General features: G+C 42.8%; 1 protein-coding gene across 1 annotated transcript in view; it reads left to right on the top strand.

Annotated features, from left to right (window-relative positions):
- The window catches only part of CSMD2 (CUB and Sushi multiple domains 2), a 254428-nt gene that overhangs the window by 39636 nt on the left and 188883 nt on the right, over positions 1-25909 (top strand). Inside the window, 1 exon segment of the mRNA XM_068417612.1 lies at positions 23576-23770. Coding sequence (XP_068273713.1) covers positions 23576-23770 — 195 coding nt within the window.

Raw genomic sequence — 25909 nt, forward strand, 5'->3', positions numbered from 1 at the left:
GTTGCCAGCTTGTTTCTATCTGCTTTCATCGTCTGACTCCATGTTCTCTGATCTCTTACTGTTTGTTGTGATTTTTCTCTAGATGCCAAATATTGTCTCAAAGCTCAGTAAACAGTAGGGATTTTATATTCATTCTTCTGCTGTGGAAGACAGTGTTGAGAGCAAACAGAAGGGCTGATGTTCTCCTCTCACAGCCATCTCTCAAGGAGAGGAAATGGTGGTGACTGAGGATGATGCTGTCGAGGGTGCAGCAGCATCTCTGAGTTTAAGGCCACCAGGTCACAGCTTCAGAGATCTGGCTTCTCTCCCTGGTTGTGGCACAGATGGCTCCGCACGCTCTCATGTTGGTCGTGTAGTCTGGGTTCCCAGCTTCCAAGTTGCAAAACAAGGTCAGAATGGCTCCTTGTCGTACACGCTGCTGAGCATTTGCATTCATGACTGCACAGACAGCCTTCAGGAGCTCCCGTGTGGTGGTGTGAGTATGGGAAAATCCACAGGGATATCACAATTTGAGGGGAGGCAGGACTAGATCAGCACAAATAACTGTCCTCAAGTGGATGATCTGGAGAAAGAAACGGGGAGAACCATTGCAGGATGACTGGGAATGAAAAATTGTCAGCTTTTTCTTGCTGAATTGAAAGAATACAGAAAATTTCATTTCTATTTAAATATAATAGTTTGGTCTGAATGTAATTTTCCTAAGAGATTCCTTTACTAAATATAGGCAGTTCTTATGAAGCTCCATTTCAGAACATATGATTTAGAAAATACTTCAATTAGTGCTTTCATGCTTTTATCATCCTTAAATTTGTTTTTCCTGTTAAACTGTCCCTTGAATTCAACATTATTTCACAATTAGCCTTGTTCACCCCCAGACTCTGGGAGTTTTTCCTTTTTTATGACTGAATGATTCTTCTGAAAAATCCTAGCCAGCTGTTGTGGAGTCTGGCATTTCATTTCAACTGCGGGAGAATTTCGAAGCAGACACAGCTATAAATAATCTAAGTTTAGAATTTTACTAGGATGTGAATCTTGACAGTCTCATCTTGTGAAAAATATTGCTGAAGATTTAATGACCAAAGATGACCAATGCTTTCATGTTGCTTCCCCTGAAAGATATGTGAAGCTAATATTAAGGCACGTGCCTAGACTACAGTGTGAAATTAATTACAATCACTGCCACACACCTGATGAATACACAGTAAGTTGGCATTTAAAATAAATTGGGCAAGTCTTTTAGAATAAGAGGAAAATTGATATAAATTCCACATCATTTCCTCAATAATGCTAATAGCAGTTCATGATGAATAGCAGGTGGTTTTTTTTTAGTTTACTAATGTACATATAAAATTACATTATTATTTGTAAACCATTACCTCTTGGCTGCCTTGTTAGTGTTGAGGGTATGAAAAATAGAAAGGGATTTAAATAAAGATACCTGAACCTGCTCTTTATCATACACGACTGGAGAGCGATGCTGTAAACCACTGAGGCTCATAAGCTTAATGAAACTTTATGCTTTTCAAGGCTGCTCAGATCCTTCTTTCTGAGACTCTCCGAGCGTTTATCAAACACTAAGCAAGCAGCCAGGGCCTGAGGATCTTGCATAAACTTCTTTCTGCTCTGACGCTGTGTTACAACTTCTGCTCCTGGAAGAACTGGGGCATTTTGGACTCTGGACTCTGGTGCTGTGTAATGCAGCAAGATTTAACAGTAGGTGAAGATTTTCCTTCCCAAGACATCGTGTTTGATTACAGCTGCAACAAATTTGATAGCTGCAAACATTAAGTGCCTGATTGAAAAGAAACAATTATGCCTAGAAGAACACTGCTTATTTTAAGAAATTAGAAATGTTTAAATACAGAGGGAACCAGCCCCTAGTAAATGGAGCTGTTTTCCTTCATAATAAATACCCTCCTCTTAAGCACAAATATCTCATTCTTTGGAGGGTTGTTTGTGGAGTTGTGCGTACATATTTAGAAAATACAATTAAAAACGGGTCCCTGTCCCTCTTTGACCGTTCCTTTTGCTAAACCTGAACAAGGTTTCATGGCTCTGCTGCTCTGTGGATGTATTGCCACTGCGTGCGAGTTGTGAAACTGCTTCATTTCTCCATTTTCCCAGCTGTCATTCGACTTTAGAGCAACAGTTGCCCCCTTAATGGCAGACAAATTGATCAGTTTGATTTCTCTGTGTCTTTGGAAACAAGAGTATTCCTTTTTCTGGAAGTTTGATGTTGCTTTGTCTGATGATTGAATCTCTGCAAGAGATGGTTTGTGTTCAAAACCACAATGGCCTTGCAGTTGAATGCGTGGATCTGGATGCCAGCGTGTATTGACTCTTTAACAGCTCCTTTTAACTTTGGTCTGCTTAGTATTGGGCGTGTTGAGTGTGTGGCATAAAGCTTTCAAGGGCTGTGCGATACCTTTTAGGACTTTTTTGTTTTAATAGACAGCTCTCTGCCTCCCATTCAGCTGCTCCTGCAATTTTTGCCGTTTCATCCTTGTCTGCTGTGCTTAATGTGCCTTGCCTTTGTGGCTTTTTGTTCTTTTTGCTTTACTATGCCTCCTAATTCTAGTATCAGCTGTGACCTGGGAAAGATGTTGCTTTGTCTCCCTCCTCCCCTCCCTCTGTATCTCCCAAGCTGAGCTAGGGTCATGCTGGAGTCGGTGCTTGGAAGGGAAACCTCGCCGGGAAATCCCGCGATGCTGATGGGAGGTGGGTTGGGTGAGTCCGCAGATAGTACAGAGTTAGTAGTGAATCTGCTGGCATTGCATGTTTCCTTTAAAAAGAATAAAGAAAATTCATCTTGGGATGAGGAATGTGATTACAATCAGTGCTGGTTTGCTTCTGCAGGTGCTGTCTTTAGCTTCAGGCACACAATCGGAGTGGCTTGGTGCCTGTGAATATTAAAGGGCGTATACCAAATTTATGTGTTAATAAGGTGCTAAATACAAAACGAGTCTAGCATACTGATGTTGTCTTCCTGTTTAGACAATATTTATTGTTTTAAAATTTCTGAGTTCCAGGTGAAGTGCTCTGCTTTTTCTGGGCTGGAGCAGTATTAGACTGTACCGTTTGATGTTCCGCTTCAATGGTGGTGGTAACTGGTGAAATGATTCCTAAATACATAATGGCCAGAGGTCCATGCTGAATCCACTCTGTTACTTTTCGTTATTAGAGAGCTCTGCTCAAGAATGAAAGTTTTAATTAAAAAAAAGTTTGTAGCCCTCACAGTTTGTAGTGATAAAGCTATAGAGAAGAACAGCATGGGAAGCCATAAAATGCTGGTTCTCTGAGTGTGCCAACACTCTGAAACAGTGGGTTCAAAATGCCCCTTCGTCTGTGAGAAGCTTTAACACCGTAACTTTGGGATGTTCATTACTGTTTCGAACTAATTCACAGCAGATGATTGCAGCAGAGATGCACAGTTGGTTTGTTCCTTTCAGCATCTTTCAGCTGTCTCTGTTTGCAAACAGGGAAACCCGCTACGCTTGGTGCTGCTGTCCAGGAGCAGCAGCCTGAACCTCAGTGTCTTCTGTGATGTTGGTAGAAAATACTGTTACCAGTCTGAAAATGTGCTGATGGAGTTAGTTGTGTTGAATTGGTGCTAAAAATATTAATGTGAAGATTTCTGTGCTCATTACATTATTATTCTTTTTATAGTTAATTTGTTCAAAGTTGTAATTAATTTAAATTTTAGAAAACTTTCCCATCTGTTGTATTGTGGAACTGCAGAACCTAAAAACCTTCCTGAAGAGTTTAAGTCCTGATTGTTGCAAATTATGTGGAGTGCTGTAAAGAGAAATTGCCCATGTTTTGTATGTAGGCCCACCATATGGAGAAGCAATGACATAGCAGAGGACAGCAGCAGATGACCCAGGAGTTCTCATCTAATCTTGTGTACCAAAAATTGTTTTATTAGTTTATTTTGCTGCATTAACTTGCTTAGAGGGTTCAAACCAGCCAAAGAGACCAGCAGCTGAGATCTTCAATTGGCTGTGCTGGCCTCACGCACTTCTTAACAATACGTACTGTCACTGTATCTTATTGTTAATGTTTATATCGTAGCAGGTTTGTGGATGAGTTGCCTTGTCTTGAGTCACATTGCTGTTCCCACATGGCTGTAAAAGAACTGATTGTTCTAGAAACAAAGCAAGAACTCCACAGATAGTGTTTGAATGCTCATATTCTTATGGTTGAAATGTCCCAATCCCTTTTAATACATGGGGATTAAAAAAGCATGATTGATCATAATGAACATCATGCCTGAAAGAAGGGATAGGAACAAAACTAGGTGTTATCCCTTTCGTTGTCACTGCTGCCTGTCGAGTAGCAATAAAGCTGGAGGGAAGCAGAAAGAGCTCGAGTCCTGCTGGAGAGGGAGGCAGTGATGCAGTGGCACTGTCTAATGATAAAGGATAACACAGTCCTGCAGCAGCTTTGCACTGCACTTAGGAATGTGTGCGTAGAGCTGTCAAGGCTGTGCCAAACCAGACAGCGATTCAGTCAGCACAGCGTGTTGTAATTTGCTTATTGTTTGCAAGGTATTAGTACTGGGACTACATGATAAACCAAGATACCGAATAAGCAGTAAGGCAATGCAGTGCTGTCAATAATATTGAGTGACAGGATTGTTTTACACAGTGTAGTGTCTGGAAGAGTAGTAATTTTATAATTAGATTTAAAGCATAGCATTGGATTGATGCTGTCACCAATTAAGTGTTTTCTACCTAATGTAAAAAATTTAGTTGGCAATAGGTTTGCCTATCATACGGTTTCAGATCTTTTTATGGCTGCTCTTTGGAATTTTTCCCCACTATCTCAGCTCTGTAGCTGTGCCTCTATTTGTCATCAGCTGTTCGCAACGTGCAGCTACTGTTTCATTTAATGTACCATATGCGTATTGGAAACGAGTGATTTTGCACAGTCAAGTGTTCTGTTCAGTCCCGTGTTTGGAGCGGTGGATGCAAACTTGATGAGAGAAATAGTAAAGGATCTGGTTGGTCAAAGTGAGTCAACTGGGCTTTATATCCCAAATCAGCCTGAGTTCCTGCCAGTGCTGCTTTCTCCCCATTGCTACTGGCCTGTGCTAGCACTGGAAGAACTGGTGTTGGCTTGACAGTGAATACATACCTTTGATGTCTTGGCTGTGATGTTAAAAAAAACCCCAAACACCTACTTCAGAATTTGATAGTAGTTTAGACAAGAGCAGTTGTTTTATAAACAACTTTTAAAGGGCAAAAAGCCACCCTGAGAAATATAAAGTTCTCTTGTAAACACTATTTTGCTATTTGTTTCCAGTTGTCTGTATCTGGTTTACTCCTTTTTCTTCCATGGAGGAAACTGTTGTCATGGTCAGAAGCGTATTCCAGTCATCAGTGGCATTTCAGCCTTGAAAGGGAAATGAATGGCAAGTTGGCATGGCAGTGGTGACTCAATTATTTTTCACAGCCTTGGCAGGCACTGGTGTAAGTGCTGCTCAGTCTGATAGTTGCAGATGATGTCCAATAAATTTGCTGAACTAAAACCAAGCAAATAAGCCAGGTGTTTGCCCCTTGCAATGTTTATGAGTGTGATGCTACATCAGGTAGTCAGGCACTCATAAAACAAAAATATCGATTAGAAGATGAAGAAATAAATGTAAATAGCTGTGCTGGCTGCTGTGTTTTCCTGGGGAGTGTGGCTAGGGATACTTGTTCATGAACAGGCACTTCTTTTCTTTAGGTGGGGGAGTGTCCAGGTGCAAATACCTCCTGGGGTATAAAGCTGAAATTAGCTCTGGTGCCAGCTGAGGTGCAGTTTGGCTTTGAATAATGAGAGCCTCTCCCGAGAGCTCAAGGTCAAGTACTTGTGTGGCTGGTGGTGTTCATAGCATTGGCTTAAAGCAGCAAGCTCTGGGCCCTGGTGACTTGCAGAAGCTGCATCTGAGTGAGGGGAAATACCTTAAAAGCTCCACTTCAGTCGGGTGTGTGTGCTTGACCTGCTGTCAGATGGGTGGGAGCCTGTGACTGGCGGCGGTGCAGAGTGTGGTACTGTGCCAGCCCCTCAGCTGGTGTAAATGATGTTTGCTCTGGTTTCAATGGATCTTCTTGGAGCAGTCACTTAATTCCAGAGCATTGCTGGTGCTGAGCACCCGTTGGGGTGGGGAAGCTAACCTGACGCATGCAGGTTTGGGGGGGGGGGTTTCAGCGGGTCTGCTGTAGGTGGGTGATGCCCATAGCATGGGGGGGCTGCAGGCTGGGGTGGTGTTGGACCATTTGTTTGCCTAAGCTGATCATGCATCTTCTCAGTGCTTGTTCCCAGAAGTTTGTGGTGGTAGTACTGGGGAGCCTGTGCTGCTTGGTGGGATGTTCTGTGCTGTGACAGCCTGGAGTTACTGCTCTGTAAATGTCAGTGCCAAGTGAGGGGCTGTTGCAGCGTAAGGTTAATGTCATGAATACAAGGGCAGAGGGTTGGTGGATGTGGATATGCTGCTTTGAATTCCCCTTGCTGTCTGTGTATGTTAATGTTGTTCAAACAAGTGTAGGGTAAAAACTTGCACTAAAGACTGGGTGTTTGGATATCCTTACTGCTTTCCCTCCGAGGCCAGCAAAAACAGCGGAGCAGCTCCCCACTCCCGTCAGTGCTGGGGCAGATGTGTTGCTTTCCATTATGACTTCAGATTAAAGCAACTCCCTGAGGAACTGGGGAAGGAAGAGTCAGCCTTCCTATTCTTTTTCTTTTTAGGTATACAAAAGATTTTTATTACTTAAATGAGCTCCCAGCAAGTGTGCCTTAATATACTACTAATTGATTTTAAGACTTGAAAGCAGCAAAGCTTATTAGCATTTGCTGACTCTGCGAGAACCCTCCCCTCCCCACATAGCAGAGGATGGAGCGAGATATTGACCCGTGTTGCTGCAGCACTAAATGAAGTTGAGGGAATATTAAGTGTCTCATACTGGCATTTGATTTGCATATGCAAATGAAATCAATCACTGCAGACGCAGGAGAGCAGGAATGCTAATGCTTTGCAAATAGGATCCAGTATTAAGCATTTAAACAAACATCTAGTGACACTTGCTCATCTCCAACACGGGGACACTGCTGTCAAGGAGGTCCCTCTGCTGCTCCCCTCGCAGCGCAGCTGCTCTGGTGCTCAGCCCATGTTAGAGAAGAGTGTGGAAGCAGTGCAGAAAGCACTGAAGCATTTGCGAGACCTTGATACTGCTGCTGCTTTCGTGGCATTTGGAGATGGAGGGCTCTTTGTGCTCGAGGTGTGCTTGCCTGAGCTGTGGGTTCCTGCATGTGACCAGACAGGGGAAAGGCGTTGAAAATCCGTACCTGGAAGTCTCAGCACAGCCGTGTGAGGCTGCCTTAGGAAGGACTCTCATTGTGCTGCTTCTTTTCTGAAACCTTCATTTTCTTCCCTTCTTGCTCCTTTTTTTCTTTCGTGTATAATAGAGAGCCATTTCTTTTCAATCAAGGAATCTATTTGCAGAACATGTAGTTGTTAGATGCGTTTGGTTTTGTTTCAGCATACATTTCCATAAAAAGTCACCACTAATGAGCTGTGCGAAAATTGCAGACTTACTGCCAAGCCAATTTGGTTAAAAGGCTTGTCCGTCCTTCATTACTGTTTGATCCTTACACATCCACAGTGTGCTCGAGCAGGTACAGCCGTGGTAGCTATAAAAAGGAGGGTGAGACAGCATCACATTTCTGAAAGATCTTTGTTGCTACTAATGCAGCTGCTATTCTTGGTCTTATTTTATCTCCATATGTTGGTTTCCCAGCTATATCTCACCAATGGGTCAAGGCTGTAAGAATTAAGATCTTCTCAAAAGCTGTGGAGTTTCTTTTCATAGTTAAACTGGCTGATAGGTCTTGTGATTGTAGCTGGTGTTAAACTGACCAAAAGCCTCCTTGTCTCCCAAATCAACTGCCATTGAAATTGTTGACTTTGAAAATCTGAATCCTGGGCTTTCATTTCCCAGTTTGGAAAGTGTTGTGGTAAGTGATCCAGCCTGAATCCCAGCCTCTCATCGTAGTCGTTGGCCCATCTGCGTTCTCTCAGCAGAATGACATTTCCAAGGGTCCACATTCACCGTCTGAACCACTTTCCATATTCTTGATGTCAGGGCTCCTCACTATACTTTTCTGTTTGCATTCCAAGAGGTTGTTATGTTTAATTGTTTTTATTATGTTTTCATTTGCTTTTAGGCTGTTGTACAGAACTCTTAGCACCTTGGCAAGGGAGGGAGCTCTTCATAACTACAGGTTTTATTATTTAGGCCTACTGATGTGACCAAAGGTTTGAATGCTAGTTCAGTCCTGGAACTACCTGCAGAAATCCACTGGCTGGAAAATGTTTCTTCCTCCACAGGATTCACAAATGCAATTTTAGAGGTCACTGTTTAATAGTTATAAAATTTTTCAGTTTGTTTCTCTGCGTAGAGAAAGGAACAGTGGGGCTGGTCCTCAGCTGGAGAGATGAGCTTGTGCAAGAATCCTCATCGTCTCAAACTGCTTTCGGGGTCCATATTCTTTTCGTTAGTGGGGTATGTATTTGAGTGTCTACATCTTGATTTAGGCACAGAAACAAATCTTCCATCTGATGCACACATCAGATTGACTTTAGAGGAAGCTGTGTGTGGAGATTGCTGAAAATACAGACTAAATGCTGAAAATACAGACTAAAGCTGTCTATTTGCAGCAATTCAGACAGGAAGAATTAGCTTTAAGCTCCAGTTTCTCCATTGCTATGAGGCCAGTTGACTTTTATGTAGGCAAAGCAATTCCTGCAGAAAGAGAAAGTGGTTTAGCTGACCAGCGTTGCTTTTGGTGGCTTGCTGTGAACTGGGCTTACTGTTCGTGGCAGGGATGGCTGGGAAGTAGCAGGCAGTTTGCAGAGACACTGAAAGGAAGCCTGCTTGGCTGAGTAACAGAAAACCTATCCCACAAAATCCTCTGACGTGCTGATTTGGATCTAAGCTCCTGTGAGACATCTCTCAATCCATTCAAATCCACCTAGCCTGGATGGTAATACCTTCCCCTTTTCTTCACCCGCTGGTATTTCTTTCCGGTTTTGAGATTAAAATGTCATCTGTCCAAGCAGAACCTGACTATAAAGAAGTAAAAAAACTTCTAAGGAGTTTGCTGGGGCTCACCTTACTGCAAGAGCTCTGCTCTATCTGTAGCATAAGCTTTGAACTGCTGGTGACTCCTTGTGGCTTCTTGCAAGACAAAAGTGGAAGGACCTCCAGCCCTTTTCCAGGTGCCCAGGATGCAGGCCAGCAGGAGGGACCTCATGGTGGAGGACAGAAGTGTTCTCTCTTTCTGGATGTCCATAGTTCATAAACTATGAGAATGTTTCAGCTTCCCATATATAAATAGAAAAGAAAGGGTGCATTGTGTATGTGTAAGAAAATGTTCTCCTGATTTAATATTTTCTTCATGTCCTAAGTATCAACCGCCTGCACAATTCTTGATATTCATTACCACATCTGAAAAATGAGCAGGGGAAAAGGCATTTACTTGGAATGTGTTTGCAGCTCATGTGTCTGGAAAATACCACATAGAGAAATTTGAGGCTGAGCAAAAGCAGCGATGCTTCATTGAGAGCGTGAGCTGCTGCTGTGTGAGGAGGGTATTAACAATTTCAGGGAGGTAGCAGGAAGCAGCGCCTGTAACACTGTCGATGTCTGGATGAAAATGTACTTTTACATGGATATCTGCCATCCAGATCAGAGATGATTCAGTGTTCAGGGTGTTCGGGGCTGTATTCAGGGAGTCTCGAAGCGTGTAACTGGTGCAGAAGGTGTGAATTGACTCTTTCCTCGAGTATTAGAAATGGTGAGATGAAATGTGGTTTAAAGAAGGGGGAGGAGGGAGAGCCATCAGTCTGAGTTTGTTGTTATCATTCTGATTATTATGGGCTGATGTGTCTGGAGATGAAATAGCTGGAGCATTATCTCAGTTGCTCTGTTTTGTTTTTTTCATCAGCTGTCACTTTCAGCAGCTTTTCCTCAGGTGGGGAAGGTCACTATGGCTTTATGCTCTTGAGTATTCTATGTAAACCGTATTGTGCTATTAGAGAGGAAAAACAATGATTATTCAAGCACAGAAAAGCTCAGTGATATTATTATTTGTAAGAATAGGGCCTGTCAATCAGTAATCCCTGAAATGTAGAGCAAAATAAATATGACCTGGCTTGCTTTCACCTTGCACAAGTACTAATAGATCTGACCCATATTTCTTTGTAGCTGTGCTGTACCAAGCCTTGGAAAGTGCATTTTGTTTTCTCTAGGTGATAGTAAAGTCTGGTACAAAATAACAAGCAATCCAGCAATTAAAAAGAAAATAAAATTATCTGTATTTCTGTGCCAGCAAAGATTGAGTAAAAATAAACAAAAGTGGATACGCATGCACGTGACCCCTGGAATATTGCCCAGGAGATAGTGTGTGCACTCGTGGAGGGCTGTTGGTGTCCACGGTCTGTGGCAGTCTCACCCGTGCAGTTATAAGCAGTTTGAGGTGTACATTTTTTTTATTTTTAGCTCACACCAAAGCAAATGAGTTGCAAAAGGACAGATAACATCTTGAATGTGCTTTTTGTGAGGTCATCTGCTTGCTTTGATCAGCTCATAGATGGTATTTTTCTTCAGGCTGACACAGCTGTGATAGTCATTTGATTATTCTTGCTATTTGCATGAAAATTATAACTAGGTACTTGATAAAGTCACGGCGACTGCCTTCTGCCCCGGGGGAAGTGCTGTGCTAGGCTTTATCTCGGAAATTTCACAGCGAGAGATATCATCTGTAAGGATATAACTGAACAGTTGGTCTTATCCCTCTTTGTGTCTCACCGGAGTCTTCCCCCCACCTTGGCCACAGCTGATTGACAGACCAGGTCTTTTAAAATACCTTTCACTCAAAGGATTAATTCGTACTGTTTTCATACACTTTGGGTGCAGTTGTTCTGATTTGACTTCTAGTTTTTTCTAGCTAGGAGCCACGTGACAGCTACAGAGCTGTTTTGCTTTTGCAGGGGAGAGGTAGTGTCTAACTTGTACTAAGATTAATAAAGGAATTTACAATTTTAACTGCGAGAAATGTTTTATAGCATTGGTGTGAGTCCAGATGTTTCTTCTCTGATGGATCAGATTTTTGTATCCCCAGGTATTTCTGTATTGAGAAATACTGAATCCAGATGACAAATCACGTGCCATTAGTATATTTCAGACTGGGAAAAATATGAGCTTGTTCATTCAGAATAGATCTTTCTGCCAAAGAGATATAAATACACATTGCTTTTTCAATATTATGGTCTCCATTCTTGATAATAAGCAATTGAGAATGGAGGGTGGGCAATTTGGCAGTTCTGTCGTTACTTCCATAAACAGTGGGGATGGGATGGGATGGCTGGGTATTTTCAGCTGAGCACAAAAGCTGAAGAAAAGAGGGTGGGTATAAAAAGCATAAAAACATGGGTTCCAACGAGTCCATTAAAGCTTATTGCTGCGAGAAGAGGCTGGTTTCTGAGCATTTTATCCTTGTTATTTCTGTCTGATGGTTTTTAAGAAGACTAATCTTTCAAAGGCTTATTTATGTACCATGTAACATGTGAAATATAACTGGTATCTTCCCCTTCCATGATTCATAACTTTCCTCTGTGCCGCTTTGGGATGCATGTCTGAAAATAGGATCTCCTGCTTGTTTGAGGAAGAACACGTTAATTTCATGATTGTTTTTCCTTGGTCTTATGGAGGAAGGAAATTTGCAGGAATACTTTTTTATTCTTGTTTTTATTTCCATTTGTAATTAGCTCCCTGCTCAGTAAGCTGATAGGCTTTTAGAGGACTGTATGTTCAGTTGTAGACCATCTGTAGTCGAAGATGCAAACGTCTGTCCATTTATCTTCTGAATGTGGGAACATCTCATGGTTCAGCCTCTCCTGACCTCTCTATCCTCTTTAGACCACTGGCTTTTTTTTGCTCAGCCTGAGCCCTCGCTGCTGGAGCTCTCTTTTCACTGCTGTGTCATTAAATTCCAAGAAATTTCACCTCCTGTGGACTAATCACTTTAGTGCTCATGCTTCGTGCATCTTGGCTAGAGCTCAGAAGTGTCTGAGACTGGGTGTTTGGCATTGAGTGAATTCTTATTTTATATTAAAAATTGTGTAAGCCCCACTCGCTGCTAAGAAAACGGACTGTATCTGAAGCATGAAAGTTTCCATAGTCCTAATGGAAGAGATATAAAGGTGATTTCAAAATTATCCTGTAGGTCTCTAGAAAAGAGAGCAGTTTGTTTGTTCTACACCCTGTGTCAGAAGTTGTATGTATGTATGTTTTTAGTGTCCTGGACAGATCCACATCCCAGACTCCTCTGAAATGAATCTTCCAGACATTGTGTTATGTTTTTTCAATTCTGTAAACTAACACAGAGGAGCCTTTACGCTAATTAAAACTTATTACAATCATTGATCTCGCTTTTATCCTGTTCTTCCCACGCAACCTCTCAGCCTATAAAATTAGACAAGCCTTGCAGGAACATATAGTGGGAGGAAAATGAGTGTTTGCTAGGATATTTCGTATAGTAATCTCATTAGCAGTTGTGCTGTGTTGTGAATACATGACCAAGTTGTCTGTACGTGCTTTCTTGATGCATTGATCCTAAAAAAATCTTCCAGCATCTTCATCTCTTGATGTTTTCATGATGGCACGTGCATGTTGGTGTCCTCCTGAGCAGATAGCCTCAGGTGGCTGGTAGGTTAGAAAGTTAGTGCAAGCAAAAACTTGATGGAAGTCAGATTTCTTGTTCCAGACATACAATTAGGTGTGAGCAGATTCTCAGTGGGCAAACTTGCTTACAAAATGCATTTTTTTCCTATATTCTTTAATTGTTTAATCCATGTGTAGGGCTCTGTCAGTAACAAAATATGTAACGACAAGACCCGTGATGTATTGGTACCACCACAGGCTGTAACCCTGCTTGCTCCAGGGACTGCCTTTCCCAAATGCCAGGTTTCGTAGGAAGGGAGACTCATTTTTTGCCTTTGTGGGAATTGTAGGACACTGGAAGTTTCTTTCTGGTCTTCTAATGTGTGATGTTGGTTTTCTTCTGACTTGTGGCACAACAACTTCCCTGATTTCAGTAAAACCTTTCAGCGTTTACAGAAGCAGGTGGGTGGATGTCTTTAAACATTGCTAAAAGTTTTCCAATTCCTCTGCTGTGGGTGATGAAGGTGTGCAGCGCAGCAGCTCTCTTGTGGTCACAGCAGTGTAGAGTTTCTTATTTCAAGACAGTTTATAAGATGCTGAAGCAGTCTGGAAAGCTTAAAGTGTTGCTGTGTACAAATCCGCACTTACAAGATGCTCTAGTGGAGGCTGACAGAAGCGTTTGCAGTGGGGAGTTCATTACTGAACGGATACTTCTGGAACTTTCTCCCTTCTTTCTAGGATGCCTGTAACTTTTATAAAGTAAATCATATCCTGAATGTCTTTGATGTCAGCAGGAGACAGGACTGAGAAATGGCTGTAATCCTGAATATGTGGCTGTTGAGTCCAGCAGGTGCTTTGTACTTTGTAGGAATGGGAAGGTTTAATCTGCAACCAAAGTAGCCTTTCTCTCCTACTGCTCTGCTCTTAAGCTTGTGTAAGCCACAGCCTGCTGTGCTGCTTTGGAATTTATTTAATAGCTCAGTTGTTTGGACATGATTAAAAATACAATGAATGGAATGAAGCAGTAATAAGATGAACAGCTCATAAAGGGTTTTAGTCTAAAAATACCTGTTTCGGCTCACCCAGTGTAGCGAATACTGTGGTGGCAGTCACGGAAAAGTCCACTGCATTTAGTGAGCTTTTGCTGAGTATGAGGCTTGTGTGTCACCTTCTCTAGTTTATTTTTTACAATGGACCCTATTTTTTTCCACTCAGGCACTGCTTTGACTTCCTAGTGTTTCCCTCTCAGTGCCTGATGCATAGCTCCAGAGAAAAGAGGTTTTACTTTCTCTAGATTGAATTGCATGTCAAATAGGTGCTGTGTAAATTCTTTCCAATGGGAGCATTTGAAGGGGTTGAACTTCATGCTTTGCCTGGATGTGTTTTGGCTGTTTGAAGACTGTTTCGATTAAGATTTAGTGTTTTCTCAATAGAAAATGTTGAGAGTGTAAACTGATAGTCACAGAAGCTGGGTATCATTCTCTTCTGTGGCAGACAGGTTAAGGGAACTGTCTGTAATAAACAGATTTTGTTCCTTCGCCTTCCTCTCAGCCAGCAGTAGCATCTGCAGTAGAGAATGTAGGGCTGGGTGGGTGAGCGTGCCTGCTTCTCTCATACTCCCCTCCTGAAGTTTAAGTAGGGTTTGCATCTTTGCCCATAGAGAGGGTAGACTTGTGTTGCATATAAGCAGTGCAATTAAAAGTAGCAGGGAAAAATGGAAGTGGAAGAAATGATTTTTGAGCTGTTTGATGTTGAACGCTCAGTGGAGTGTGCCTTTTTTCCTCTTTTTATTTGCACGTGGGAACCTAACGTGGTATTTTTGTGGTTAAATGTGAACTCTTTCAATATGATCTTTCTCAGTGTAGAATTGTATTACTAGAGTCAAAACATTCAGCTTTAATATTAGTGATGTGAAACTTAAACACCACATAGGTTTGCCCCATGTCGTGGAACAGGATTCGGGCCAGTTCTGAGATCTTGAGGTATTTTCTTTTCTAGGTTTAGTCCCAGTTCTTTCTCTTTCCATTAATGTGCTCTGAGTGTCCTTTAAAGCAACTCTGTGTCCTGTTTCCATGACAATATTTATACAATAGATGCCTTTGTTTGTAGCAAGTAGGATTTTTCATTTGTAACATCCCTTTGCATCAATTCCTGATATGTTTAAGGTCTCCTTGAAGTATTTGAACCATCACACTATTCTAGGTAGAACTTAAATGAGCATTTCTGGATAGATACAGGGCTAACCTATGAGTAAAGCTTCACAGTATCTTCTCTGGGGAGAGAAGAGTGAACGAGGTGAATTTTTTCCGTTTCGCTGATGAGTAAATGGAACAGGACAGGAACATTCCCTGTGTGATAGGTGGTCTCTCCAGGTTTCCCTGCATCCACCGTCTTGTTTTTCTTCAACTAGAAGGTGGGTTTTGTTTGGGAGAACTGGAGCTGTGCGGTAACAGCTATCAGACTTTTTCATGCTGAGAGCTATGAATGATGTCCAGCAGACACTCCAGTTGTGGAAGAGCTAAGCAGGTGCCTGGATACTTCTTCCTCCCTCTCAAATACAAATGTCAGTGCAAAGGCCTCAAAAGTGGATGTCAGTAATCTGAAGTGGCAGGCGGGCTGCAAGTGTCCCTGCAGGGCCCGTCTTGCAACTGGCCTGGCAGCGTACGAGAGGCGCACAGTGCAGCTCAGCCATGTCTTGTCTAAAAAGTGCATGAAATTACCTCCACGTCCTTCAAGCCACGTGCTCAGAAGTGACAGGCAAGTGACCTTCCAACTTAAATTCAAGATGTTTACATCAAGTGACTAGTCTTTATATCAATCAAAGAAAAGTTCCCTTGAAGAATGCAGTGTGTGGTTATTTGTTGGTGCTCTTCAGCTCTGTGTGTGCCTGGTGCTGCTCCTCTGAGCCGGTGGAGCTGGCAGCAGTAGGTGTTCTCCTGTTTGCAGTAACGAGGAACCACGGGAGCGCTCTGCTGCGGGTCCCCTCCGAGCAGGAGTGTTGACCAACACTCGCTCAGGTCATCTGTGCTTTAGTTTGGCTGGACCTTGAAAATGTCCAAGGACAGGGATCCTGCTGGCTCCCTGGGAAACCTGTTAGTGTGCCGTGCTTCCTTTTGGCTGAAGGATATTTGCCTGACATCCACTCTGAACTCCCAAGCTATGATTTTTGGCTCTTGCTTTTCTTTTCTAGTTTGTGCGTGGTTGGTTGGTTTGTTTGTTTTTTAACAAGTCTTACAGGTATTTCCCCTTTCCCCTTCCCTGCCTGCCTTAACCTTAGCTTGCATAAACGTCCTTTTAACGTCCATTAAATAGGTTGGGATGTCTGAACGAAAAGATAGGGCAGGTCTAAGCACACAGATCCACGACATCTGCCTTTCAGTAACAGACAAGGATTTGAAATCAAAGTAAGATCCTTGAAATCAGAATAAGCTCTTGCTTCTGAATATATTCAGGCATTGGAGAGATCCCATGTGGGGCTAAAAACTTGTTCTCCGAGATGAGTGCATGTTTCTGCATAGCTTGTGAAATGATGCTTGTGGCAAGTTTTGCAAGACAGGCACTTGTGAATTTAGGAAACAGGACTGAGCCCGAGGCATGTTTTTATGACATAACTGGATCACTTTAGCTTTGTTTTCAGTGAAGAGGATAAAATTACCTTCTAGATTTTTTTTTTGATCAGTTATGACCACAAATTAATAATGAATCTCTAGTGCCGGAAGCAGAAGACTACCTAATTGCTGCGGCAGCTCAGTGGCGTCTTTCATGGCACCATCCTTGACGTGTGTTTGCTTTCTGGTTATTGATAGGAGGCGTCTGCACTGTGAGCTCAGCATTCCTGGTTGCTTTGACTATTGACTCTTCTACTCAGTGGTGTAATATTTCACCTTTCCTGTTCTCCAGGGCATTTCCCCATGAACTGTGTGATTTCACTGATCAGTTTATGTACTGCTCTGTGAGGTTGATGTCCCAGTTAGTTATGCCTACACTATTGGCTGTTGTGTGGTATTGAGTAGCCAGGCTTCCTAAAGAAGGACAGAAAAGATAACTGTAAGAGGGAATAAATTAGAAGGAATAAATTATGAAGGCAGTTCAAAAATGAAAACAAACTAGTTTTACCATGCTTATTTGTGGGGGTGAGCCAGACGTTACGTAGTTTGAGTGGAAGCTGAAGCAAGTGGAAGCTGTGAATTACGGCAGTTTCTGGCCCCAGTTCGGAGGAAATGGGTTATTCATGGTTTAACCTCAGTATAGGTGTGAGCTAACTCAGTCTGTTTTGCTTGGGAAGATGGGTGGGCTGCTGCTCGGAGCAGGAGCGTGGTGTGTGATCCCCAGCTGCCCCTCCAAAGGCTTCTGAAAGGCAGGGGTGAGGAGTAGGAAGGATGGGTGAAAGCCACTAGAAGAAAGAAGATTGAGCTGGCTGTGATGTGGGTGTGAAGCTCGGCCGGTCTGTGTGTTTGGGCACAGGGATCACACGGTGCTGTGGATGTGACTGAGGAGCCCCAACACTGCTGGGCCCTGCAGAGGCTGCTGCTGCCCTGTGCTTTGATACCTGCTGCTTCTAGAGAAGGGGCTGGAAAAACTAGGAGTGATATGTTGTGGTGAATGCCCTTCCTCTGCTGTGAAATATTTATTAAAACAGATGTAGCTGGCTACAGTTTCTGTTTCTGGGTAGTCAGCCAATAGCTAGAGAAGATCAATAAGCAGATAAACAATGCGGTCTCTAAAGTTGGAAGTGGCTTTTTTAACAGAACAAAGAGCGTTCCCTGTCCAGGGACACTCTCCAGCAAAACGCAGAGCGGATCAACACTGGCACCCAGTGTCTAGATCGAATCAGTTCAAATCTGGGTTTCCAAATCTGACACCCTTTTTTCACACTGGCGCCTTGGCTTTCAGTCTCGATGTGCACAGCGGCGTGAGGTGCTTAATCTGATATGGCAGCTGAACTCTCTGGGGCTGCAGTTTTAATTCAGCTTTCGTTTGGTTTCTGCAGTTGTCTTCTGGTGCTGATAACTACTGCAGCATTGCTTTTGTTGGCTTGTCTTTTATGTTACAAAAAGATGCAGGTCTTTGTTTCCCTTGGAGTGGTTAACCTTAGTTCAGGGAGGAAGAGAGAAAACAAATGTAAAAGCACCCTCCTCCCTAGGGAAGATTTTTCAGGTTACTCTGCAGCTCTTAAATGCCAGTTCAATGAAGCCTTTAAACGTACACTTAAATCCATTCCTGCTAAGCAAAACACTTAACCACATACTTTAAATTAAGCTTGTGCTCAAGTGTCATTGCTCTGAAAAGCAGCAGGACTAGAGCATGTTCCCAAAGATAAGTGCCTTGCTGATTAGGCTGCTGATGCAGGAGAGCATCCCAGGTTGGGATGGTGTGTGGGGACCACTGGGTCTGGAAACGAAGCATCTGCCAGCATGACATTGTTCTGCAGGCCCCAGCAAAAGATTTCTGTAGCCAGGCTTCAGTATCTTCATTCTAGCCAGGCTTCCTCTACTCTGCTCAGCAAGTGATGACATTTATTTGAAAGTATAAGTGATGAGTGGCATCAGGTCCCAAATGTGAAGGATCCCTGCTCGCCGCATCTTGGAAGATATGCAGGGTTGTTTGTTGCTCTGTCTCCTGTTGTGTTACTGCCTTTGTTTTGAATGTTTTGCTATTTCCATAGTGGGATGACTAAATAAAATCTGAAGTAATCCTCTCTCAGCTTGCGTGGTACTCCTGGATGTTGCACTGAAGTTGCTGTAGCACATTCCAGGAAGGTAAATTGAAAACGAATTTTAAAAAAAGCCCTAGGACTACTACCACAAAGAAGATAGATGATGAACCATTCTGGTCTGTTATTATCCAGAAGTAACTGTCTGGCTGGTTTTTAGTGAGCAAGGAAATATTAAAGGGAAAAATAGTTTCCATTTAGCTATAACTATGTTGGCTGTACTGGAAATAAATCATGACATAAAAAAAAAGGATAAAATGAAATGAAAAATATGCCATTTATTTCCTTTTCTGTAGCACACACTGGACACTTATTCTGAAGGTTAAAACTCTTCTGAACTAGAACAGATTGCACTAAAACACTGGTGAAAGATATTAGAGAGCCATGGAGTATCCCTGTGGTACTTGGCCCTAAAGTTACAGACAAAGAGGGAGAGGAAGTTGGTCTCTGTGGAACTCTCTGTCCTATTGGAGTTCACACTTGTGCTGGCCAAAGGTGCACTGTCCATGGCATGCATGTTCTCCTGAAAGAATCTGGTTTTCTCCTTGAATTTCTAGGAAGGAAACAAATACAGTGCAGTTTGTCTTCTGAGTGAAATAGTGCTCTGCCCAGCCTGGATCTCTGCCAGTTTCTCTGATGTTTCTGTAGATTTGCTTGGATGTCTTGACTTTCAACCCTCACTAGATTCAGGAGGCTCAGGAAAATGGAAAGACGAGTTAAAAAAGCATAGTGGAGATAAATTTAGAAATGAGTGTGCAGTTACGACTGAGCCAAGTAGTTTAGGTCAATGGCTTTGTTATTTTGCTTGGTCTATGTAGCATCCTTTCATTGGGATTTATAAATTATTCCTGCTGTAATAACTGTATTCAGCAGCTATAAGTGCCTGCTCTGGCATGGCTTGCTTGCTTTCTTTTCTATTAGGAATGAAAATTAGTTGGGAATGAGGAGATAATGTATGGCCTCATATCATAAAAGTTGCGCTCCTTGATAAGATTTCAAGGTTAGAACAATGATAGCATTGAAATATCTGTCGTAAACTACCATAGATAATTCAAGCAATAAAAATGCTGCTTTTAGCTATGTAAATAGGGTAATAGACTGGAATGCAGTATCTAGATGTATTAAATGTTGGGGTTATTTGATGTTTGAACAATATAAACAGAGAAAATGGAGCTGAAGATTAATTTGAATAGAAAGCAGGGAAGATTTCTCTTCGGAATGGTGAGCAAGCTGGAGACAGATTTGAGTTTGTTTTGTTCGGAAGTACCTGAATTGGTAAGGTAGCTCCAGTGTATCAATGACAATCGAGAAGAGAAACATCTCTCTGCCTTTTTTTTTCCTTTTTTTCTCCTGACAAGAAGAGCTATGGGGTTTTAGGAAGGCTGATGTAATTAAGCTGAATGCGTTTTGATGGTGGGATGCTGTCCAAGGATGCGTTGAGTCACATCTAATGACTTAAAAACTACTAATTAATTTCGAATGAACTGGAACAAGGAGACATGGCTTGACAAGTATTAGGTTTTGAAAGCTGCTGATTTTGAAAACTTCCACCAGAGTGATCCTGGGCAAGGGGATGAGAAAAGTTGGGAAGAGCCTCCTGAGCCTGTTGAAAAGGGCAGAAAGAAATGGGGGCAAAAATTGAAGTCAGTGAACGGTGTGAAGCTTCTGTTGGGCATCAGCAATTCTTGTGGCTTTTTAGCTGCTCTTTAGCAGCTTGCAGGAATGGATGGTGGAAACTTCTCAAATGTGTTGTTTCCATTTCCAGTTTGTTCACTTAATTTTCAAGCAACACACTATGAAATCTGTAAGACACTTTGGTCTTGTACTAATAGATTTGGATATAAAGTTTATAAAGAGCAGCTCCATGAGGGAAACGCATCTTTATCGCTCTATAAAAGCTACATGGCACGCAAGATCTTGAATGATGCTCCCAGCATAAGATGAAGGGTGAGAGAGAAATCAGTGGAGCATGTGCAGGTTCCAGAGGATTGGAAAAAGGAGCCTAAACTGAAAGGCAAGAGAAAACAAAAAAGGAGAGAAGGTTTGGAGCAGAAGAAAGTTAAGTTGGGCAGAGGTTGGTCTTGTGCCTTACATGTTTCTTTTTGAAGAGTAAGTGGATTTGAAGGTTAGGTTGAAAACTGCAGGGAGTGGGGGAGTTCTAGGTTTTGGTGGGTTTGTTCCTGGCTGATGTTTTCCATGTCCTGACACTTAATATTCCTTCCTGAAAAAGTGACATTTCTGCCTTACTCTGATCATCCTGTCTCCTTTTACCTCTTAAGACAGTTGTAGCTGTAGTTCTCACCTGACCTCCACTCCAGAGATCAGTTAATGATCTGGTTCTATTTGTTGGTGCTGGCAATTAATTAATCCACCCAGATTATGGTTACTCTACTGTGTCATCTAGGGAGTGGGGTCTCCAGGGCAGTATATCTGAATAGCCCTTGGGACAGTGATGTCTGAGGTGTGTTGAGGAGCTCTCCAGGTGCAACTGCAATAGAATAATCCTATTTCCTTTCCTCTGTTGTAAAATAGTTTAATGGTTTGGCAGTTGTTCAAGTCAAGACAAATAAAATAAACTGCTCTAAATTCATCATGGAAAGAAACAGACTTAGCTACAAAATGACTAGCAGGACCTTCTATTCATCTGTACAAATCTGGTCTGTGGCTGCATTCATTTCCATACAATCACTGGAAAATATTATGTTGATTGCTAGGAACAAAGCTCTTATGGGGAGGGGAAAAAAAATCCATGCTACTAATCTACAGTGGAATTGGTAAATGGGTAAGACAAAGCTTTAATAATATTATTCTGTGCGACATCTGATGTAAATAATACAGTTCTATTAATCTCTCAAGCAATCAGAGAGTCTGGCTGTTAGAGGCAGCCAAGTATGAGTAATAATATTATCTCTTCTCAGGAATAGTGGAGTAGAATCACAAATCCGTCGCTGCGAAAGCAGTTGCTGCACCAGCTCAGGGAGTCACGCTCCGGTGGGACAGAGGCACGGGGAGCCGGTCAGGGGGTTTGCGAGGGCATCTCTGGACTCTGCACCCCGGCGGCTGGACTCCCACCTTGCAATCTGCTGTGGGGTTTAGGAAGCTGGGCTTTCTCAGGGAGCACGGGTGGCGTGTCCTGGGACTCTGCTCCCTCCCTCTCTGGGGGAAGGTGTGCTTCATCAGCTCACGTTCGGGGCTGACTAAATTCATCTTCTGCCCAAGTGCCTCAAGGGCATGACTGACAGCGGATCCCCTTATGGGGAGCTCTATCTGCTGCTTACGCCAAACCTGGCTCGGGATGTAGCACCAGCTTTTTTGGAAGCAGTTCTGTCGGTCCATGAGGCAGCAATTAAAAGAATTTGTCTCCTGCAGATGTGTATTGGCATTTAAAAAAAAAAAATTAAAAATTCAAGGCACTCAGATTCCTGCAGCAACCCCACTGAAGCCAAAGCAATCAAGGAGTTAATGTTGCTTCCCCCACAAAGCATGTGTGTGTTGTCTGTCCTGCAACAAGATATTAGTTAAAGCAGCGAAATGAAGCAGAATTTTTAAATGAGATCCTGTTTTTCATGTATGGTTTTAAGATATGATGCAGGTCAGGGTTGTCTGATTCTTCACAGTTCATTAAGTAGAGAGCAGCTAGTGTTAGAGATTGACTTTTAAAAATGATAGATTTTTATTTATAGCAAAGTTCTAGTCATTAATTTTAAAGGAAGGAAGCATAAAAGCAGGAATGGGTTCATTTAAAAAAGCGACATTGGTAATTTAATTAAATTGGGGTTTTGAGTACCATTACAGAAAATGAAACCGAAGTTCTGCACTGCTTTTGCAACAATCTGACATATTTGATAGCATCACCTCGCTTATAAAACCTGCATGGTCATTAATATTTCTATGTGGAAGTTGCTGCTGAACTTCCCAGCTCCAGGTGCTTTGTGAAAGGAGGTAAATGGTGTTTTGGAGGAGGGAGCAAGGGGGAAGAAAGCTTGTGTGGGAGCTTGTACCCCACTGCTGCACAGTGAGGGGCTGCGTCCCCGGGGTGCTGGCTGAGCTCTTCTGGGGCGTGGGGAAAGGCTGCTCCTCCGCACGCACGTGTGTGGCGAGAGCTTGCAGTCACAGCAGGAAAAAAAACCTGAAGCAATGCAGGAGTTGAGATGTGCCATTAAAATTCATCAAGTTTAGGGTGGTAAGGTTGCATTTAATCTGGAAGAGGGTTAACTGGAAAACAAGGTGGTGTGTCTGGGTGTAGGAAGCCTAATCCTATATTAATTACAGATTAGTCTTTCATTTCCCTCGCTGTGAGGGATGGTGTCTGCGTGTCCGCTGTCAAGAGCCCTCCTGGGGTACCCGAGCTCTGCTCCGGGGCTGCTGCCGGGGGAAGCCTGTGCTGGGGGCAGAGCAGGGAAGTTTCAAATCCTGATCCCAAAGCACTGTCCTACGGCAGGACAGAAGCAATGTCTTTTCATCAGTTAGTGGTGGATTTATGTTTCATTTCACATGCTTATGCAGAATTTTGGTTGTATTTTATTCTGCTGCATGCCACGTACTGTAGCATATAATTTTCCTTTTAATCTTCCTCTTCTCCTTGGCAGAGCTGCAGACTAAACCTCCCTTTGCTCATAGAAATTCATCTGGTTTTGTTCATGCCTCTGACAAAATTGTTTCCAGTGATAAACTATCACTCAGCTTCGAATGACCACGTTTTCCTTCCTCTGATGTTTCAGCCTTAATGAAAAAAGAAGTATGATACAAGATGCTGCACAAGGGCCTGATTCAGATTTGATTAAGTCATTCTTAGGCTTTTAGTTGTCTTCATTGGGTTTTATATTGGGCTCTAAAACAATGATTTGAGCAGATCTTTTTTGAGTGGCTTATGGGAACCTGTAGAGTTTCGTTTAATTCTCTGAAACTACTGTACAGAGGCATTGGTTAAGGATTTACTAGCGTTTTAGTTGCAACTTCTCCATGTTCTAATAAATTATCCCATATTCTTCCTGATGGAAACTTTTGTTGACTATATTTTGCCTTCAGTTTTGTGGTTATTTGTTCTTTACATTTTATGTGATGCATTGAGTTTGAGATGAGCCTTCCCTCTGGATCCTTCACCTGACAGCTCTGTTACAATGCACTGTCCCTAACCAGCAGCAACTTTCTTTGGCAGTTCTACCAAGTCACACGTGTGGAAATCCAGGAAGGCTGCAGAACGGGATTCAGCAAGGCACAACGTTCAGCATCGGGGACAAAGTGAGATACAGCTGTAATCCAGGCTTCTTTTTGGAAGGACACGCGTTGCTCACGTGCCACGCCAATTCGGAGAACGGTGCCTCCTGGGATTTTCCTCTCCCCTTCTGCAGAGGTAAAGTGCTCTCTCTTCATCCAGAACAAGCCCAGTGAAACAGGATTTAATGAGCTATTTGGGGTTGGGAAAAACTTCATGGACTGTAAGCTTGATTTAAAAGACATGAAAACTAAACACGATGTAGTTAATATTGAGGTTCCTTTTTATTGGATTCCTTAAAGCTGCCAGAGTTTGGGTGAACAATAGGAAGGTTATAAAGTGCTCAAAGTATTCCAAATGCTGCACAGCTACTTTAACTTCAATTTCTTTGTCTAAAGTTGGGGGGGAAGCAGGAGTATTATCCATAAGATAAAGCACCTACCCAAGACCTTGCAGGTTTTCTAGATCAAACACTAGGAAATGAGACTGGATTCTCTGCTTTCTGCAGTGTCAAGCTGGCTTCCCTCGTGGCGTGTTCCACAGCAATTCTGGTGCTTCACCTGTAAAGAAATGTGGGTCTGTGCAGAGTGCTGGTGTGCTGTGGGTTGCTGCCAGCCTCGGACAGGGGATGCTGTATGGGAGGCAGAATCTGGCCTTTGAGAAGGCTGGCCAGCTTTCCTGCAAGCCCTTGTGGGGTAGGGAGACTTAGATTTCCTTTATCAGTGTAGAGAGCTGCTTGCTAATTCTCCAGGGCCACGAGGGACTAGAGAGTCTGCAAATATACAAGTGTCTGTGGTGTTAGACCAAAACAGTTGCTGCTGCTTTGAAGTCTTTTTCCCCTCAATTCCTTGTGTACTTCAGTAGAGCATCTTATATTGATTCTTTTTATTGACTCTGCTTGTGCAATCAATCAGCAGTTCTAAGCTGTAGCATAAATCCTGAATTTAATGTGAGCAAATATTGTTTGGTGTGTTTTTAATGCTTGAGTTACACAGCAGTAATATGTGTTACTTAGTGTATTTCTTGTGTGCTTACCTACTGTTTTGGGGCCAGTGGCATTATACCACTGAAGGAGTGGTTCCTACAGCCACACTGACAGTGGAGAGGGACTCCAGATTCCAGTCTTCATGCACTGAAATAATTGAAGATGCAGAGAAATGCATGGTAGAAAAGAATAAGAAACAAAGGTGTCAGGACTGCAACGCTTTGAAGGAGTGCTGTGGCTCAGCTGGTTTTTCTTCATAGGAGCTGTCTGCACTCCCTTTACCCAGCTCTCAGATCTGAATTACAGGGTTTACTTAATGAAGAAGTGTAATCTCAATGAGAAAGGAATGTAGGAGGGAATTCCAGATGCAGAAAGAATGGCTTGGTGAAATGTCTTTGCAGAGCCAGTGAAAGTAGCTACTGTTGCAGCTCACCAGTGGTTTTGAAAGCACAGTTATATCAGAATTGATTCTTGGACTCTGAGCTAAAAGAGGCTATAAATTCAGTCTGCACAGACTCTGTTCTGGTGAGTTATGTTTCTTGCTTGCGTGGCAGGAAGGATTAAAACTCTGGTGATCTCATTCAGGGAGCACCAAAGCAGCAGCAAGTGACATCTCCATGCTGATCTGCAGAGTAGGAGAGCACGGAACGGGGTGGCAGCTGTGGCTGCCCAGAAGAGAAGCTTGGCTGTGCCTGATAGACCATGTGCCACTCAGAAATTTGCCTCAAGGACTGATAGTCCTCAGCGATTCTGGGTCAGACTGTAAAATCTGGATTGAGCTGACATTTATCTCATCTCTATAACGTGCATCAAATATCTGGAATAGCTTCCTTATTGCATTGTGTTTTTACATGCTTTCTGCACAGTTCTGTATTCACAGAATGAAATGAGGGCTCGTGCTTAATCTAAACGGGGCCTTAAGCTGAGTCCTACAAGTCTAGCTGTATTGTTATCTTGATAGTTGGTATGTTGGAGGCTAACCCCCTTCAGTGTCTGTGAATAGTTCACTGACAATACGATTGCAGCAAATAGATAATTTTGGCTGGTGTAACAGAATACCAGGGGACAGAGCATCAAGTTGGGATTTTGGCCTTTTTCAGACCTACTTTTGACTGCTGGAATGGCCCAGGAGTAGCTGTGTGTCTGCCCACGTGCCTGTTTTCTTTATCATATCCTTTTTCTGCCTTTCCTGCTTGCGGTGAGCTCTGCAATAATCACACTGTCCCATCCCAGTCTGAGCGCAGAAGCAGTTGCAAAGGGCCACGGTCTCCCCTGGGCTCAGGGGTGCCGGT

This window comes from Nyctibius grandis, chromosome 24, assembly GCF_013368605.1.
Source record: "Nyctibius grandis isolate bNycGra1 chromosome 24, bNycGra1.pri, whole genome shotgun sequence".
In the NCBI taxonomy this organism is placed as follows: domain Eukaryota; kingdom Metazoa; phylum Chordata; class Aves; order Nyctibiiformes; family Nyctibiidae; genus Nyctibius; species Nyctibius grandis.